The 20,215-nt window shown below is 41.9% G+C and overlaps 1 protein-coding gene across 3 annotated transcripts in view; it reads right to left on the bottom strand.

Annotated features, from left to right (window-relative positions):
• Window positions 1-3,206, bottom strand: part of plxnc1 (plexin C1) — a 43,899-nt gene extending 40,693 nt beyond the window's left edge. Inside the window, exons 1-2 of one of the 3 annotated variants that reach the window (XM_040036691.1) lie at window positions 3,129-3,206; window positions 1,713-2,994 (exon numbers count right to left, since the gene is read on the bottom strand). In XM_040036691.1, the coding sequence (XP_039892625.1) occupies window positions 1,713-2,774 (1,062 nt within the window). In that variant the 5' untranslated portion in view covers window positions 2,775-2,994; window positions 3,129-3,206. Of the gene's footprint in view, window positions 1-1,712; window positions 3,107-3,128 lie in introns of those variants that run through there. The other 2 variants (XM_040036692.1, XM_040036690.1) reach the window with 2 other exon arrangements.
• Window positions 3,207-20,215: the final 17,009 nt, after the last annotated feature.

The following is a 20,215-nucleotide window of genomic DNA, read 5'->3' as shown; positions in this document are numbered from 1 at the left end:
CTGCACATTTACGCCGCCATCATCCTAGTGCAAAGACAAAAACAACAAGCATGCTACTAACTTTAGCCGAGTCATTTAGACAGCTGTTAGCACATGATTCTCCTTATGCTGCTGAGAATATAGCCCAGAAGAAGCGGATAGTATAGCTTTTATTTTGGAAAGAGACATTTCTCTGTAATAAACTCTCTTTTCCAAAGATGAGTGATTCCTCAATCAGATACAGGGCTTGCAATATCGCTAGCCCGACGTCCCGGAGCTAGCGATTTTTTCAGTCGGGCTACCAAAATCTATCTCTTCCCTGCCCGTCGGGCTATTGTAGGAAGGAAAAATATATGTCAATGCTTTTGCATTCTTTCAGAAATGTAGCTGGGTAATTATGTCATTGGCATCGGTGAGCCACTGTCAATATGTGACATATTGAAATCGCGTTTGAATTTGCGCTTGTTTTTTGCTTTCACTTTGCAATCGTGCGAACTGTGTATAGAGAGCGACAGCACTGATCTGTGAGTGATGATAATTTGTGCACCAATTCCTCTGACATCGTCTTATTAATCGTTAGCTTACTATGCAAACATGACAAGTGAAATCTCCCGCAGCAAGCTTAAACATGTGAGAGGTTGATCGCGCAGAGAATCGCTGAGCTTATGTGAGTGCGTGTGTAAAACCAGCAGCATATATATTTTAGTTCTGCTGAGCCAAATAAGACAGGTCAGGGTGAAGAAGTGACAGCCAAAGAAAAGCTTACCACAAAACGGAGAAGTTATGACAAATCAGACTATAAGGCAAAAAGAAAGTGCAGCTTTATGGTTTCATGGACAAAATAATTTCTGTGGCTGCAATATGAGGAGCTAAATAACCAGGGCTGCACATAAGTGGTCCGCAGGTGCGCATTCGCTGTCAAAATAAAAAACACGCACAAGGGTTAGGGTTAAATTTAAAAACTGTACTTTTGAGTTAAAATATATATTTATAATTTTAATAAATGACAAATTAAAAAGGCATGAACATTTTTTTTGTATCGAAAAAATATCGAACCGTGACACCAAAGTATCGAACCGAACCGAACCGTGAATTTTGTGTATCGTTGCACCCCTAATATGTATATATATGTGTATATATATATACATATATATCGGTGGTTCGATCCCAGACTGCCTCCTGGCTGCATGCCAAATATCCTTGGGCAAGATACTAACCCCATGTTTGCCTACTGGTGGTGGTCAGAGGGCCCGGTGGCGCCAGTGTCCGGCAGCCTCGCCTCTGTCAGTGCGCCCCAGGGCAGCTGTGGCTACAATGTAGCTTGCCATCGCCAGTGTGTGAATGTGTGTGTGAATGGGTGAATGACTGAATGTAGTGTGAAGCGCTTTGGGGTCCTTAGGGACTAGAAAAGCGCTATACAAATGCAGGCCATTTACCATATATGTATATATATATATGTATGTGTGTGTGTGTGTGTATATGTGTATATATATATATATATATATATATATAAGTGTTTTTTATGGGAAAGTTTGAGCCTAACATTAACTGTTTATGTGAAGTAGCAGACTGAGTCTGAATCGATTGATGTTTCTAGTTTTGTGACCACACTGTGTGATAAAGTAATCTGCCTCTCTGTGAACATTTTGCTTTCATGATTGTCCACATGAAAATGTGGAGGCACAGGTGGAAACTACATTCAGAACATGTTTAGAAGTTATACAGCGACCCACCGTCACTTTTGATGGCACAGAGGTGTAGAAGTCTGGATAGCTGTCGGTGTTCCTGCTGTAATCAGGACTGATGTCAAACACCATCAGCTTGGTGTCGGTATCTCCTCCATCCACACTGAACACGCCGCTCCAAAGCACCGGCTGCTCCCCCGGGATGACCGAGGAGGCCACAAGTCTGCTGCTGTCACCGTCAGAGACACTGAGAGTCGCGCCCCGCAGAGACTTGAGTGTATCAGTTTTGCTTTTTTTGCCTTCGAGCCGAATGAGATGGACTCTGTTTGTTTGAGCTGAGAGCGCGTTGGAGAACAGATAGATGATTGAATTAAGCTGAAACCCGTCAACAAACTCCACATCACCTTTACTTTTGATCCCAGGTGTGTCTGAAGCTCCATCAGTTATAGAAAATATACCTCCACCCTGTTTGTTATCTGTATTATGAAGGTTGATAGTCTTCTGATTGATACCACACTTGTTGTTTTCAGGCTTTTCTCTGTTTTGTTGGATTGCGGTCAGAATGTAAGTGTCAGTCTGAGTTTTCTTCTTCACATCCACCAGAAAGCTGACTGACCTGCTGCTGCTTTTCAGAGGTCCCACCTGGATCTGTTCTCTGTACAGAAGCTTGGAGATGTTCTTCAGGTCCAGAACCTCGCAGTAACTGCAGTTATCGTCAGTCACACCGCAGCTGATCAGAGAGTCATTGCTTGTAAAAGGCAACAACACGTTGATGCTGAAAGTTGCGTTCCCCTCAGCTGTGTCAGAAACCCGGTAAAACTGCACATCATCCTGCTGGTTTCCGGTCTTTATTATTCCCCTCTGGGTCAGACTGTTGATCAGAGTCAGGTCGTGGCTCAGCTGGTAGAGCCTCTCCTCTGTGGCGATGTAAACCGTGTTGGAGGTCATGGCGAATTGGCGGATGTTTCCATCAAAGGTAAAGCCTCCATCCTCCTCCTGGCACAGACCCAGTTTTCCCCAGAGAACAGAAAGCAGAGCGAGCAGCAGGATCATCTTGTAGCAGCAGTGATACTTGTGCCTGAGACACCGCCATGCACTGAAGGTCTGCATGGCACTCTGCTCTGTGACACAGTGTCTCTAAACTCGTGCGTAAAAGCGCAGTGCGCCTCCGCTGAAAAGAGAAGTGTTGAAAGTGGAAGGAAGCACGCCCAGTTAATAGAAAAATCAGATTTTAATTTTAGGATTTAACATCATTAATATTTTCCCTCAGCTGTTTTCTTCACTTTCTGCCATCTTCTCAAGTCTGTACAGTTTAGTGTGACAGCAGAACCTGAACAAAATCAAAACAGTGACAGCACTCAGCGAACGAGAAAGCATTTGTTTAACCTTCAGTAAGTTGTTACACACTGAAGGACGACAATGTTCATCCAGGTGCACACTGAGGTTTATTAATCTGAAACATACCTGAATAATAGTTCTGCGTTACTGTCGACTTCCATTACCACGACAGACCTGTGTTACTTTTGTAAGGGATGACTTTGCCAGTCTTTTATTTGTGTGATCTGCCACCTACTGGAGAAACTCAATATCGCCTTAGAGCCACATCAGGTGAGAGCAAATGAGCTTTTTCATCTGTACTATGATGTCAAAGGATACACACTGTATGACTTTAATAAAGACAGAATATTTTAATTCGATGTGTTTCTATCTAATTTGAACTTTGCATCAGCTGAGCACAGGTCCACTGATCCCTGCAAAACACACACAACTTCCTACAAGTCCTAATGACAGAACAACAAAGGCGACATCTAGTGTCAGCTCTGGGAAGTTACTTTCTCATGTTTCTGGCATCCGTTAAATTATCACCCACCAAAATATGAAAATACGACTTCTTCTACTCTAACAAAAACCACCAGATTGTTATATAATAACAAAAATTTGATTGATTCTTATTTCTGATGCTAGTCTGAACAAAGTGATGGTCATAATACAACTGTGAAAATGTCCCACTCTGTGCTACCACTGTGGAAACAATATGAGTTTAATGTTGACAGTGTTGCTGTAAGACAGGTCTATTCTATAGTACTTTGGATAAGTTGGAGAGATCTTCTCAAATTTGAGCTCTAATCACTAGACCACAATCACATGTTTCCAAATGTGTTAACAGAAACTCCAAACTACCACATCACTCTGAGTCTGAGATACGAGAGCAGCTTTAATGTACGGAACAAACAGAATGTAAGAACTATTAAGACTTTTAATTTGTTCATAGTTCATAGTGTAAATGATTCAAAGAGTCAAAGAAAGACTCTGCAAACAAAGATTAACAGTAGTGATCCAGTTTGAAATATTGACCCACAATAAACATATTCAACTGTCTTTCCTAACCCCAACCCTCACTCTGAGCATCATCTAGCTCAGCTCACTGCTCAAGACAATAATTTAAATTGTTGACTACTTGTAGTATCAGGGATTTCCCAGACAGCGGTGATGAAAGCAACACATCTGGCATTATGAAAAGGGAAAATTAAATGCAGGCAGTAATGACACCCGGTTACGCCAATCGGAGATCACTAAAATCAATATTGAATCTGTGTGGAACTTTGCCAAAACAGTGTCAGACTCTGTAGTTTTCTCTGGTCCCCTCCCCAATCAGACCAGGAGTGACATGTTTAGCCACATGCTCTCCTTAAATTGTTGGCTTTCTGAGTGGTGAAGAAACTGTGAGCCAGGAGGGAGGGGGTGAGTGAGTGAGTGAGTGAGTGAGTCCTGAGAAATTTTTTTGTTAAGATACTGGATGTTGTTTTCTCCACAATTTTAATTATAAGCTAGATACATTGCTGCTAACAGCAACAGGGATGAGTCAGTGAGTCGGTTGGGCTTGTGAATCATGATTCATGAGTCAGTAATGTGATTCTCGAGTATTGAACGATTCGTTCATGATTCGCGTATCACTAGCTAGGACCAATTCTGTTTGCATTATACATGCTTCCCCCAGGCAGTATCATTAGAAGACATAGCATACATTTTCACTGCTATGCAGATGACACCCAGCTCTATCTATCCATGAAGCCAGATAATACACACCAATTAGTTAAACTGCAGGAATGTCTTAAAGACATAAAGACCTTGATGGCCGCTAACTTTCTGCTTCTTAATTCAGATCAAACTGAGGTTATTGTACTCGGCCCTGAAAATCTTAGAAATATGGTATCTAACCAGATTCTTACTCTGGATGGCATTACCTTGGCCTCCAGTAACACTGTGAGGAACCTTGGAGTCATTTTTGACCAGGACATGTCCTTCAACGCACATATTAAACAAATATGTAAGACTGCTTTCTTCCATTTGTGCAACATCTCTAAAGTTAGAAATATCCTGTCTCAGAGTGATGCTGAAAAACTAGTTCATGCATTTATTACTTCCAGGCTGGACGACTGCAATTCATTATTATCAGGATGTCCAAAAAACCCGCTGAAAAGCCTTCAGCTAATGCAAAATGCTGCAGCAAGAATGCTGACAGGGACTAGAAAGAGAGAGCATATTTCTCCTGTTTTGGCTTCCCTTCATTGGCTTCCTGTTAAATCCAGAATTGAATTCAAAATCTTGCTCCTCAGATACAAGGTCTTAAATAATCAGGCCCCATCTTATCTTAATGACCTTGTAGTACCATATCACCCTATTAGAGCACTTTGCTCTTGCACTGCAGGCCTACTTGTTGTTCCTAGAGTATTTAAAAGTAGAATGGGAGGCAGAGCCTTCAGTTTTCAGGCCCCTCTTCTGTGGAACCAGCTTCCAGTTTGGATTCGGGAGACAGACACTATCTCTACTTTCAAGATTAGGCTTAAAACTTTCCTTTTTGCTAAAGCATATAGTTAGGGCTGGACCAGGTGACCCTGAATCCTCCCTTAGTTATGCTGCAAAAGATGTAGGCTGCCGCGGATTCCCATGATGCATTGAGTTTTTCCTTTCCAGTCACCTTTCTCACTCACTATGTGTTAACAGACCTCTCTGCATTGAATCATATCTGTTATTAATCTCTGTCTCTCTTCCACAGCATGTCTTTCATCCTGTTTTCCTTCTCTCATCCCAACCGGTGGCAGCAGATGGCCCCTTCCCTCCCTGAGCCTGGTTCTGCCAGAGGTTTCTTCCTGTCAAAAGGGAGTTTTTCCTTGCTCACAGGGGTCATATGATTGTTGGGTTTTTCTCTGTATGTACTGTACAATATAAAGCGCCTTGATGTCACTTTTGTTGTGATTTGGCACTATATAAATAGAATTGAATAAAATTGAATTGAATTGATGCAACAGCATTAATGGTCATCTCTGCCTAGCAATGTGAGCCATTCATATTCAGGTATCATCTTCGCAATGACTCTTAAGTGAATTATGATAATGTGTAGTAAGAGGGGTCCAGGCTGACAACTACACTAATTTAAAGAGTAGAACAAGAGCTGACGGAGGCCACTGAAAGATGGAACCAATAGAATATGTTTTGCAGGTAAGCATGTAAAAGCAGTGACATTTTTTTCTTTCTTTATTGCCAGAAATGTTTGTGGTGATGTGGTGATGTACTGATATACCAATAGCCGATCCAAGGACAAGACTGTGCACCTGCCCATCCAGGGCTACACAGCTGTTATAACTGAACTGTGTGACTGTCATGGTCCTGGGTCATTTTGACCCAGCTTTTTTTGTTTCCTTTTGGTTTCACCTTGTGTTTTGTGTTAATTCTGATTTTGGTATTAGTTCTTAGGGTTTGGTTCTTGTGTTTAGTGCTTGAGTGTTTTTATCAGCCCTACCCGTGTCTGTCCTCTGTGCTCTGTTTGTATCCCCGAGTTTGTGTTGTAAAACAGTCTGTGAGTTTCCTGTTTTACTTTGTAGGTTTGTGTCTCGTTATGCCCATTAGTTCCACCCCTCCTGTGTGCCATTTCCTGATTACCTGGTGTGTGTATTTATAGTGTGTGTCTGCCTGTGGTCTGTGTTCATTCACTATGTTTCTCTGTCCAGCCTTTCTCATCGGCCATCTCTGAGTTTCTCCCGCTGACCTTATGTTCCAGGTTTGTTTGTTAGTTTACCCAGTTTAGGGTTATGTTCAGTTCTGCCCTCACCTCTGTTATTTTCACTGTAAATAAACCTCCACTCGCATCTCCATCACCGTCTGCATCTTGGGTCCTCATTTATTCTACTACACGACTGCTGCCCCAGCCGTGACAGTGACTCTCAATGAAGCACAAGGTTGCTAGATCAAAACTGGCAACCTTAAAATGGAGATCCTGGAAACCTTCTTTACCTGGATGGACTTGCATCAAGACTGAAAAAGGAGAGCAGGTATGAGCTACTAGGCAATTTGTTTTCTCATGTTTACATGATTAGGGGACTTTACATTTCCTTTTTTTTTTTATTTTTTATCATAGATCTAAGAATAGATAGTTTTTCTATTATCAGAGCTATAGAGGTTACACTATAGATTTAAGATTAACCGGTCAGAGTGGGCACGCTCCGTTTTGCGCAACTACTTCTAAATCCTTGTAGAACTGCAACCACGTAAGCTAGCACAATAATTTTTTTTTTGCATATGAAACCGGAGGAGTTGCACTTACATCTTATGCCATCAGCTTTTCCTAGGTCACGGTTTCCTTCCACATAAAGCTATACAAAAACTGCATAAAAAGCGCTTGCAGCAACAAAAACATAATATTCCAGAAACACGCTTTGCCGATCCGATCAGCTGTTCATAACACATCCTAGCAGGCACGTGCAGAGGGGGGGGCTAGAGGGGCTTGAGCACCCGCCCCTTTCCTGATGGGTGCCCAAAGTGCCCTTTTGTTGAGGCAACTTTTTAAAAAAAAAAATTATTATTATTATTTTTTTAATGTGTGTGTGCGTGCGGAGTCCTGTCTGTGCCCCTCAACAATAATATTTAACTATTAATCACAGTTTTGCTAAATAAAAGGATCTGGCTTGCATCAGTCACATGATTACATTTAACCAATGATCGCCCTTGACGGCAGAACGCGCTGGTTACGAGCCGGGAACGAGCTCACAAAGAGCATGCGCATTTGTTGCGGTCCAGAGCTGTAGGAGAAACACAAGTTAACTCAGAGACACAGACTGATGCGACAAAACCAGTAAGTAGGTGTACAGCGTACACTGTAGTGTATAGCACCCAGGAGTATTAGCTTATTACGTACACGTTGGTAAGTTGTCTTGTTGCAACTGACGAACTGAAACAAACGAGCGTGCTGTGTGTGCAACAGCGCGACAAACATTACCTGTCCTTTTATTAACTGCACATGTAGTGCTGGTCATAGCTGCTGGCTACCTGTGTAAGGCTGTCATGGGTCTGTAGCTCTGTCACCGTTTTAGGGAACATATTTAGTTTTAAAGTATTTAGAAACATATTTAGTTTTAAAGGAAGTTTCCAGGCTTTTCCTGCCTTTCTGGAGGGATTATATTTCACTAAAAAACGATCTAATATGCATGTCCACATAATTATGCATTATTATAATATTTTAAAAAACACACGCTGTATTTTAAAGAACATACATTAAGAAGCAGATTATATTAGATTTATATTTTAAATAAGACAAAATTTGGATTTTACAGCAGTAAAATGATTGTATCTCTACAGTTTAAAAATGTAATAAGCTTTGCCCCTGCACAGAGTGGATAGTGAAACAAATGGAATCATAATGACATTATTTCATATTTATTACTTCCCCCTCCTCATTGCTTTATTATTGTAGCTCTAGTAATAAATAATAATGTAAGGATTCTGGATCAGCACCGTGATGCCCATAGTATATACAGTATTCTGAAGAAGGTCTAAAATGTCACAGTGTGTGCGTGCATGTGTGTGTTTTATTTAGATGGATTTTTAAAAAAAATATTACTCATGATATAACATTGTCCAGACATGCCTGGTAAGGACATGAGGAGGAAACAGTAGAGCTGTGTGAGGCTACTAAAGGCAGTGCTATAACATTTTTCTGTCATCATTTAGATTAAGTGCTGGAGTTGTTAGGTGTGGATAATTAGATTATAGTTTATTGCAATAGCAAGTTGTGCCTTGTTGTCAGAAAGACAGCAAGTGGAGAGTGATATATGAAATGATGGGATGGAAGGAAGAAGAGAAGCAAAGAGTGATTCACAGGCAGAGCCTAAATTATTTCTCACAGTTTTTTGTGTCCTTATGGTTCCAAGCGCTGTCACCAATCTTTGCATTTTGTTATTATCTCATGATACTTGTTTAATCAGCTACCATCTCTCCTATGGACTTTTTAATGTCTACAGTCTCAGATCAACACAGCCCTGCCCTCCAGCACTATCAGCAGCAGGAGCAGCAGAAACCCCTCAACAGCAACATTGTACTGTGGCTGTAGCTCAGGTGGCAGAGCAGGTCAGCCACTAATCAGAAGGTCGGTGGTTTGATCCCAGGCTGCCTCCTGGCTGCATGCCAAATATCCTTGGGCAAGATACCAACCCCATGTTTGCCTACTGGTGGTGGTCAGAGGGCCCGGTGGCACCAGTGTCCGGCAGCCTCGCCTCTGTCAGTGCGCCCCAGGGTGGCTGTGGCTACAATGTAGCTTGCTATCACCTGTGTGTGAATGGGTGAATGACTGAATGTAGTGTAAAGCGCTTTGGGGTCCTTAAGGACTAGAAAAGCGCTATACAAATGCAGGCCATTTACCATGTACCCATCAGGTAAAACATCGGCGACGTTTGCTTTGCCTTGTTGCCCATATTAGATTCTTGATGAATGTGTGTTGTTGTTAATGTGCCCCTTTTTAACTTTGAGCACCCGCCCCTTTAAACCTCTCTGCATGGCCCTGCATCCTAGGTTAGAATAGACGTCAGCGTGAACTTTTGCATGTCCGCCATTACTTGCCCGAAACCGAAAGTGACGTCATTTTCACGGAAATCTAGTTTCCTTTTTTTTTGGTGTTTTTAAAAGTTATGTTTGACTTTATGACTTTCTGTGTCGTTTCTGAGATGCTTAGAACTAAAATTGCACTGCTGGAAATAGTTTATTTTGATGCATATGCTGCGTTTTTGCGAATTTGCATTATAATATTTATTTTCGTTCTTCCTGCAGTATATAAAAATTGGTGTTGTTACGGATTCAAATATTGGGGATGGATACAAGAGGAAAAACCACAATAACAACACTGGTCCGGCCGGGTTGAGTCAAACGATGATTTTAATGATCACACGCGTGGGAGATGGACACTGATGCAGACAGCCTCAGATCTCAAAATGGTGGAGCATTGATCAAACTCTTATAGCCTCTAGTGGCCCCCACCTTATCATAAAAGCCTAAACATTCACATGCTTTCTCTCACACAGCGCCTAAGCTACGACCTTGGCTCCCTGTTTATCTGCTCCTGCTGAAATGGGGCAGAAAACTCCAGTATGTTCTGTTCTCTTCTAATCAGACAAATAAGGCGATGACTTTCTGCGAACAGTATTTCTTATAACTCAGCAGTATAATGCATCATAAAACAATATCATTCATTCACAATAAATCAGCAGTCTAATATAATGCAAATCAGTTTAACAAATGCAATAGTTATCACCTTCTAATTCAGGAGAATAATGCAAACTAAAACTACATAATAATTCACAATCTTTAATTAGGGGTCTAACATGGCATAAAATAATATTATAATCCCACAGTGTATTTCAAAAATAAAACTATGAAGACACTCAAAATTTCCTGTGATGGGAAACTATTTTGTGCAACTTTTTTGTATTTACAGTTGAGGGATAAGCCTCTTAAATTTCTCTAACTAGAAATATGTTAAAAAAACAAAAATGATTTTCAATTTTTTGTAGTTTCTTGCACTTTCTTGCACTTTATGTAATTTCTATGCACTTAATGCATACATATTATTAAAATGTAGGCTCTAATGGTTGTACTGATGTATAGCAACTTGAAATGCTCCCAAAAATGGCACTAACACATGTAAAAATATAATATAAGCTCTGGCGGACTTGGTTCTATGGTAGGTCTTAAAGGGCAACTTAAACTGTAATTTCAGGATTTGCTATTGAATAATGTTTCAGTGATCACCAATTTATGTAAGAGTACAAAGTGTGACAACCAACCATGGTCGACCTCAGGGCTGGACATCCAAACAGCCCAGTATGATGACTAGTTGGATCGCTGGACAAGAAATGAACCACTGGCCTGCTGCCAATGTTTGTATGGCCATTGCCCACTGCCTCCCCATCTCCAGCTGCCTCCCAATGCACTGTTGTAGCATTTCTCGGCTGGGATGTAGGAGCAATATCTTTTCTTTAATGATAAAACAGGTGTGAGTCATGTCGTATGTCTACTTCTTTTTAGTTTGTACGCATGTTATGTGAGGGGTATTTCAATTAATGGGTAGGAAATATATTCACCCGGTCACTTGTATGGCCTTTTCAAGCATTGTAACTTTACCTACACTCTTCATCTCTCTTGTACACTGTTCATTGCTTTGGATGGTTGACCCCAGGTATTTACAGTAAACTCATCTGCATTCACTACCTCCCTACATATCACATAGTCACCTGTGAACATCGTAGTCCATGGAGACTTCTGCCTGACCTCATCTGTAAAAACTATCCATCACTATTGTAAATAAGAAGGGGCTCAGCACTAATGCTTGATGTAATCCCACCCCAACTTTGTACCCATCTGTCACTCCTACTGCACACCTCACCACTGTCTTACTGTCCTCAGTGTATCAACATCACATACTTCTGTCACTCCTGACTTCAACAGCATTAACAGATTTAGAATAGAATAGAATAGAATAGAATTCAACTTTATTGTCATTGCACATGCACAGGTACAGGGCAACGAAATGCAGTTTGCATCCATCCAGAAGTGCTTTAGTGATATAGATATATTACAATATATATTAGCAATAATATAGATATGTGAGTATATTACAGAAATGGGTCTATTATGGTATGTTATAATGTACACGGTATGAAGTATGTTGTGAATATTCTATAACTATAAGTATGTACAGGCTATGAACAGGATATAAATATGAAAAACTATACAGAATATGAAATAAATAACTTTACAGAATCTGAGATATACAGCTATACAGAAATGGGAACTATGCAAGTTGTAAACAGTTGTAGGATTAAAGATTATCGAATGTACAGAATGATTATTTACACAGAGCTATACAGTAGTGCAGTTAAGATAAGTGAGGGTGTAGATAGTTTCTACAGAGGCTATATAAAGTGCTAGTGGTTGTGAGTGGTGGTTCAGTCCATGTTATTATTGTGTGTTTGAGGGTACAGTTGTCCATTGTGGGTGTGTGTATGTTCAGTCCGTGTGTTAACGTGGGTCAGATGTCAGGAGGCAGAGTTCAGGAGTCTGACAGCTGTGGGGAAGAAGCTGTTCCGGTACCTGGTGGTCTTAGTCCGGAGGCTCCTGTGGCGCCTCCCAGAGGGCAGGAGGGTGAAGAGTCCATGTGATGGGTGACTGGGGTCTTTGATGATTTTCCCAGCCCTTTTCAGACACCGCTTCCTGTAGATGTCTTTTATGGCAGGAAGTGGTGCTCCGGCGATGCGCTGGGCAGTTTTCACGACCCTCTGCAACGCCTTCTGGTCCGAGGCAGAGCAGTTCCCATACCAGACTGTTATACAGTTGGTCAGGATGCTCTCGATGGTGCAACGATAGAAGTTCACCAGGATGTCTGAGGACAGGTGGTTCTTCCTCAGAGTCCTCAAGAAGAAGAGGCGCTGGTGAGCCTTCTTGACCAGCTTGGAGCAGTTGGTCGTCCAGGTGAGATCCTCGGAGATGTGGACTCCCAGGAACTTGAAGCTGCTCACACGCTCCACAGCCGTCCCCTTAATGTGGATGGGTGGATGTGGGTCAGCATTCCTCCTGTAGTCCACGATGAGCTCCTTGGTCTTCTCGGTGTTAAGCAGCAGGTTGTTTCTGTCACACCACTCAGCCAGACGATCCACCTCCTCCCTGTAGGCGGCCTCATCGTTGTCACTGATGAGGCCAATCACCGTGGTGTCATCTGCAAACTTAATGATGGTGTTGGAACCATCAGCAGGTCTGCAGTCGTGGGTGAAGAGGGAGTAGAGGAAAGGGCTCATCACACAGCCTTGTGGTACCCCGGTGTTCATTGTGATTGTAGATGAGCAGCGGTTATCCAGCTGGACATGTTGGGGGCGGTTGGTCAGGAAGTCCAGTAACCATTTGCAGATGAGGGAACTGATGCCCAGGTCTGTCAGTTTCCTGATGAGTTGTGAGGGGTGGATTGTATTGAACGCTGAACTGAAGTCTATAAACAGCATTCTGGCGTAGGTGTTGTTGTTGTCCAGGTGTGAGAGGACAGAGTGCAGTGCGATGGAGACTGCATCCTCTGTGCTCCTGTTCTGGCGGTATGCGAATTGGTGGGGGTCCAGGGTGGGGGGGGAAACAGGATTTGAAGTGTGCTAGGACCAGCTGCTCTAAGCACTTAACTCTTGGTAGTTATCACAGCTCTGCACATAACCCTTGTTCTTTAAATTTGGCACCAGGACACTTCTTCTTCACTTCTCCACTCTTCTTCTACCCTCACTTCCTCCTTACTAATCCTCTGCACTTTGAAACTCATTAACTGCCCTCCATCTGTCCTCCTCTTTCTCATTTTCTACATTTATGAAGCCTCAAAGTGCTCCTTCTATCTTAGCAACATAGAAGAAAGCATTGCAATGGTTTTGGTGATTTCTTTTTGGACAGTGTACTGTTTTTGTAATGTTTTGAAAATTATGTAAGGACACCACTATCTACTAGATTAGATATATCATTCATCTGCCTTACCTTCATTGTAATCTAAAATCACTTCACAGTTTAGTGCTCTCCCGCTTATAATAATGCAAACATAGGTTTGAAAGAAAAGAGTTTATGTGATTTTTAAATTATGGTGATTATTTTATTACCTCAAATCCTGTGAGGCGAAAAACCTCCAAATTCATTTTAGCCACCAGGGATCACCTCAATACAACATTTAGCGTGAAATAAAAGTTTATTTTGCCCGTTTATGAAGAAGAACCAAAGCATCTGAAAATGGAAACTACAAAGAAAAATAGTTTCAGTTCCTAAAAAGCTTTGTAATAATTTTGCTTAACTTCATGAACTGAACAAACAAACAGTAAACTTCCCAAGAACACTCAGGCCGATCAGTGGTCAGAGCTTATTCATCTCAACAGTGAGTCTCTTCTGCCAGAAATAGATGATCATCAACACTGAAAGACAAACAGTAACTCATTTAAACTGAAATATCATCCATAAAGTGGAGAAGAAAAATGTTTAATTATTTCTGCTGAAATCAAAGTGGAAAGTGGTGTAAAACAATCATTTTGCCCAAGATTATCTAAGAAACCATAAATGTAGAAAAGAAACATTTCTGTCGCTTACCTGCAATAACAGGGTATCAGCATGAAACGTAATATCTGAAGGGCTTCGTGTAACTGGGACTGAAGCCCAAGACTTACTGTCCTGTCACCATACTTGATCTACAAAATAAAGAGAAACATTTTGCAGAGGGAGGTCTCATCTGAGCAATGGGTCAAAATCTTTATTGTATGCATAAATATTATTTTGAAGTTTGAAAGGCTATTGTCTTTTAGCAATACAGACGAAAAAGTCTGTTTGGCCTCACGATACATGGTTATCTCAGTTTCAGGTTTCTCCTCTAGAAAACCTCAAACTGAGAACTTTGATGTTGTCATCTCCACAAAGAAAGGAAGTTTTCTAAAGAACACGTCACCATACAACAAGTTTGGTTTGGTTTTTTTTTTTTCTCTGTTACTTCTCTAGTGATGGGATTTCCGGCTCTTTTTAGAGAACCGGCTCTTTCGACTCGGCTCACTAAAAAGAGCTTTCAGCTCCGAACTGGCTCTTTAGGTTGTTTTGTTGCTTTAGTTAATTTATTATTAACAACAATATAAAATTATGCACAAAAGGAATTACTAATATAGAAAAAAGTGGTTTTATTTATATATGTTTATATATCTTCTCTTCTGGCTCTTGGCGAAGGCGGTCGCACTTTTTCTCCTCTCCTCCTTCCCCTTATCTTCCCTGCTTAGCCTCTTGTGTCCTTGTCTTGTCTCGTGTGTATTACTTTACCTCGAACAGTCTCTCACTGTCGTTCTCTAAAACCTAAAACAGAATTATGGATTTGATCAACTGGTCTCTGAATGCTATTGACACCCTTTTCTCAACAAGAAGTCTGGGCTCGGGAGAGCCTGAGTGCCCTGGAGGGACTTTCCCTGCCGGATACACGATGGACGGGTGGCAGAACTGGAGGGTCATGTCGATCGAGGACGCTGAAGATATCTACCTATTCGGAACCATGATAACAGGGTTCTTGCTGATCGGAGCTGGCTTGGCCCTGACTTATCGGAGAAATAAGAGAGCGGAACCAGCTGTTCAAACCCCCCCAAGGCTGCCCGCTGGAATCGAAGCGATGGGACGAGGCGCGACCTCTCACAACGAACGCAGCATGGTTAACACTTTGGAGACGCTTACAGCTGCCGTGAAGACTCAAAATAACAACATTGAGCGTATGATGGGATACATCAGAGAGAGGCCTGCTCAAAATGAGACCCTTGAGCGAAAGTTAGATCACATCACAGAACGGCTCACTGCAGTTGTGGGGTCTCAGAAGCAAAAGAATGACAACGCCACCGAACAGAAGTTTGATACCATCATGGGGAGGCTCGCGGCTCTCCAACGGGAGATCGAGAGACCAGTGTCGGAGTGTTAAAGAACAGCTTGAAATTCGGAGCTGCTCGCATAACAGAAAAATCAACAATATTCAACATGTAGACACCACGGCGCCAGCTGCTCAGGCCCAAGGCTGGGGCCGAACAACAACTCCCTGATAACGACTGTGTGATGACTATTCTTCCCATCCCATGCAAGGCCACCTGGGTTGGCTGGCAGACTGTTTACTTAGCCTGATTGAGCGAAGGACACTGTCTCAGCTGAACTCTGGACACGCACACACGTACACTTACACTGATAAGCACGCACTCATCCCCCTCCCTTTCCAAACGCCTTCGATGCTTGTTTCCTGTGGGGGAAGACGGCGGGTCTGTGTGCCGCGCTGGAATGGTAGCGCTGTGTAGGACGACTGCTGTGTTCCTTCAGATTACTACTCACCCCCTACCCAACCCCTGTGGCTTGTCATGTGCTCCAATGTTGTAATGTGGACATTTATGTGCGCTCTGTGCAGAGGAGTTTTTTTTTGTTTCCTGTTCTCATGCTGTCCTCCCATAGGTGCCCAGCGTGAGAAGAGGTCTCTTTTTTTCCTCTTGTACTTTTCCCATTGTTGTGTACTTTTTCAGTGTTTTTTTTTTTCTGTAACGCTGCTGATCTCCGACTGTATTCCCATGTGATGTCTTTGTTGTGTGTGCAAGTCGGGGGGGGGGGGGGGGGGGGGTCCTATTCCTCTGCGGGGCAACCTGCATATGGCCAATAAAGCATTCATTCAATTCAATTCAATATAAATATATGCGGTGGCGCCTAGAGACAAAGCACGTACAAACTCCAAAACACATTTCTAGCATTAACTGAACTTCCTTAACAGAGCTACCTAGATCACTCAAATTACACATTGAAAGCATACGTGTATTGTTTGTGTATTTATACACAAGCACTCATATATATTCAAATAATTTAAAAAAAAATGCACATTTACCTGTTACTACCACACACCAAATCCGGTCGTTGGTACTTGCTGGCTTGTGTAGCCACTAGGTAACAAAAGCTCAACACTGCCCCTAGCATCCTAGATAGGGATGGGTATCGTTTAGGTTTTATCTGATACCGGTGCCAAACCGGTACTTTTGAAACTGTGCCGGTGCTTAAACTGTGCTCAAACCGGTACTTAAAGAATGGAGAACACAAAATTGGTCCAAAAACCTCTCATGTTCAGCTGTTTTTTTTGGGGGTTTTTTTGTAAAAAGATAACAATGTTAGCCTTTTCTGCAGCTATAGGGGATTTATGGCATCACTCTTGGCTGGAAGCAGTGCTTAAACAATGGAAAAAAACACAAACTTTGTCCAACAACCTCTTATGTTTAACTGTTTTCCACTTTTTCTTTGGTCATTTTAGCCTTTTTGGACCTTACATGCATTATTGTAATAACGTGGTTAGCCTACTCAACGTAAATTACACACGAATATTAAGCTACTCACACAGAGAAGAACGGCTGCTGCTGCCATCATCATCCTTCATCATTTCTGCTACACTGGCAGGGCTAGGGGCCAGGACTCTCCTCTTCGGGTTTTTGGGGGATGTTGCTAACTCCGGGTCCGATAACAGGCACCACACCTGCAGTAGATGTGCTCGGTGTGAGGCCCCAGGGCTCTCCTCAGCTCTTTCTGGGTTAGTGGCGCGGCTGCCCCTCTGTTGGTCTTCCTTGGTCTCTTGTGTTCTGAGGGCCTCTGGATGTCTGGAGTCTTGATCTCCTCCATACCTGCTTCAAGCCCTGGAGGACGAGGCTATGGCTCCCCACACCCTCTAGCAGATCATTACATGAAGGAACCTTTTAAATAAAAGCGCGCTCATGGTCACAGGTGTACACACTAGAGATGGACGATCCGATATTACGTATTGGTCTGATACTGACGTAAATTACTGGATCGGATATTGGAGGGAAATAAAAAAATGTAATCCGATCCATTGAATATCAAAAAAGCACCTCACAAAACTTGCGACATGGTGTAACTCTGCTCATAACCGTAGCACGTTGGAGCAATATGCATCACGTGATAGAGCGGCTGTGGCATGCGGGACCTGTCGGTGGTCTGGATAGCATTTGGAGCTTCGCTAGCAACCCGGCATTTCATCTCCGACAAAGTTATCCCCGAGAGAAGTAAAGCAAGTGTGTAAGTCCATCTCTGAATGTAAAGCATTCCTGCGTTAAGCTTAACAAGCGACTGCCTCTTCTTGCTGCTACTTCAAGCATGAAACTGCTTAATGATCAGCTGATCGGCTTTTCTGTCGCGAGTCCGTCTCTCTTGTTTGTTTTTGGCCCACTTTGCACCAGAAAGAGGAAACCAGCGGCTGAACAACAGCAGCACGTTTAAGCTTGATAAGCTGTTGTTAGAATTTATTTAATATTACTTTCTACTCGAGGATCTTTTTCTACGTAGCTGACACTGGTAACTGTGCAGGGGCGGATCTAGCAAAGTTTAGCCAGGGGGGCCGATAGGGCATGAACAGGGAAAAGGGGGCACAAAGACATACTTTTCTTTCTTATTCTCATTTAAACTGTCTAGCTTTTAATAAATAATTATCTGACACCCAAAGTTTTAATTTGATGTAAAATGAATAGAAGTCAATTACTGTATATAGTGACTATTAAGTCTAATATACCCTAGTAAGCTATAGTACTTTTTCCTTTGGGAAGGTACCATCTGTGCAGTCTGCAATTTTGTTGAAGAAAGATGTTGAATCTATTTAATATTTCTTGAAAAATAATTGATTTCTGTGCATTTTTTTTCACACTGCATCAAATTAAGGTTGATTACGTCGATTAAGCATCATGAGGTGGAGCGTGAGGGGTAGTTCCCTATTTTTTTATTTTTTTATTTTTGTTGCTGGGAGTTGGAACCCTATTAGTTAGGTTGCTTAATATTTACGCTAAGTACTCTTTAAAATAGCAGAATAGGGAGGATGGTGTAGGTTTAAGTTTATTAGATTGATCAGTATTGCTGAACTATGAAACATCTTTTTTTGCATACAGGTATAACAGAATAGCTTTAGTGTAGTTGTTGTTTTAAACTTGAGTATGAACTTATACAAAATGCAGCAAGATATTTAAAAAAAACAGTTTTGTTGATTAAGAAACACTATATCGGATTCATATCGGTATCGGCAGATATCCAAATTTATGATATCGGTATCGGACATAAAAAAGTGGTATCGTGCCATCTCTAGTAATCACTGGAGTCACACATGTGTCCACTGTACCATCTGGGAACTCTTCTTGTTTAGCACTCGTAATAACACAAACACTAAATCCTCCTTCTCTTGTGCTGTTTTGTAGCAGTGTGTACACCTGAGACTGTCACCTGTCTGTCTGTCCTGCACTCTCTCTCTGTTTCTTTCTCTCTGATTGTGGAATAAAAGTATGAACATATATTTATAAGTTACACTTGTGTTTGAATCCTGCAGCCTATCACACATTTGATTTCCATGTGTGACAACTGCAAGTGTCCAGAACGAGGACAGAAAGAGGGACCCACTGCTGCACATCATCTGTGAGGCTTTGCAGCCCTGATGATCCACCAGGACAAACTCAGCAGTGTGTGAGGAAGAGGAGGAGGAAGAGCCACCAGCAGCTGACAGATGGAGAGAATAGACAGACTGTTCCCTGTTTGTGAAGGACTGCTAGAAAAGTTTAAAATAACTAATTGTCTGTCCTGAATCAGTCTTATTAGGTAATGTTCAAATAATTGTATCATTCCAGTGGGAGAAAGTGTGGGAGAAAGTACTCAGGGCCTTCAAGTTACACACTAAGGCAGCAACAAGTTTAATATTCAGAAACCTAAAGTATGTATCAGCAGCAGAATGGAGCTAAAAATAAATGTTTGTTTCAGTTCTGTGAAGCTTTGAGTATTTTGGATTAGTAGCACTGCTGTGTTTGTTGCATCATAGTGCTGTAATTGTTTATATGCTTTATATATTCTGAGGTAAGTTGATCTATAGTGTTACAACATATTCAATAAGCAGTGTTGGGAAGGTTACTTTTAAAATGTATTCCATTACAGAATGCAGAATACATGCCCCAAAATGTATTTTGTAATGTATTCCGTTACGTTACTCAATGACAGTAACGTATTCTGAATACTTTGGATTACTTAATATATTATCATGCTTTTTACAACAACGTGAATGTACTATTGCTGTGTGATTTATTACTATTACTGAAGGTCAGCGACTCCGAACTGTAGTAAAGGGACCTCTGACTAATATGGCAGGTTCCCTGTCGGCTCGTAGCCGTAAAAATAGCTTTACTTTGCTGTGTGGGTCAACTTTGCTCGCGAGAGACAGAGAGAGGCGTTGAAAGACTGCTCCAACGGAACTTATTGTTTTTGGAGGAAAACACGAACACAGTGTACAGTCGAGTCTTAATAGCTTACTTACAACTGGGCTCGTCAGGCACTCTTCTTGGCTGAAGTGGTTATTATTATATTTACATGCTTCCAGCTGCCGTTTTTCCTCGATGACAACTCGTACCTTTCCACTCCCCTTTTTCTCCCTCCTCGCGCTCACAGACCCATAACGTGTATGGCAGTCCATTCTCCCTGCAACACAGACTACACTGCCCATGATGCTACATTCTTTAGAGCTATGCTTGTAGCATTCTGCCTGTTAGCTTAGCACAACAACAACAACAACAACAACGAAAAGGCGCTCTCTCACCCAGGAAACACACAGTCGCAGAGAGAGAGAGAGAGCGTCGCCCTGTAACCATGGCAACCGTAACGCTGCCGCCTGGAACAACAGAACGTAGCTGTCAAACAAAACC

This window comes from Simochromis diagramma, unplaced genomic scaffold (genome assembly GCF_900408965.1).
Source record: "Simochromis diagramma unplaced genomic scaffold, fSimDia1.1 OVJJ01000371.1, whole genome shotgun sequence".
Lineage (NCBI taxonomy): Eukaryota > Metazoa > Chordata > Actinopteri > Cichliformes > Cichlidae > Simochromis > Simochromis diagramma.
Note: the sequence above shows the minus strand (reverse complement) of the source record. Positions and strands in the feature narration are given on the sequence as shown.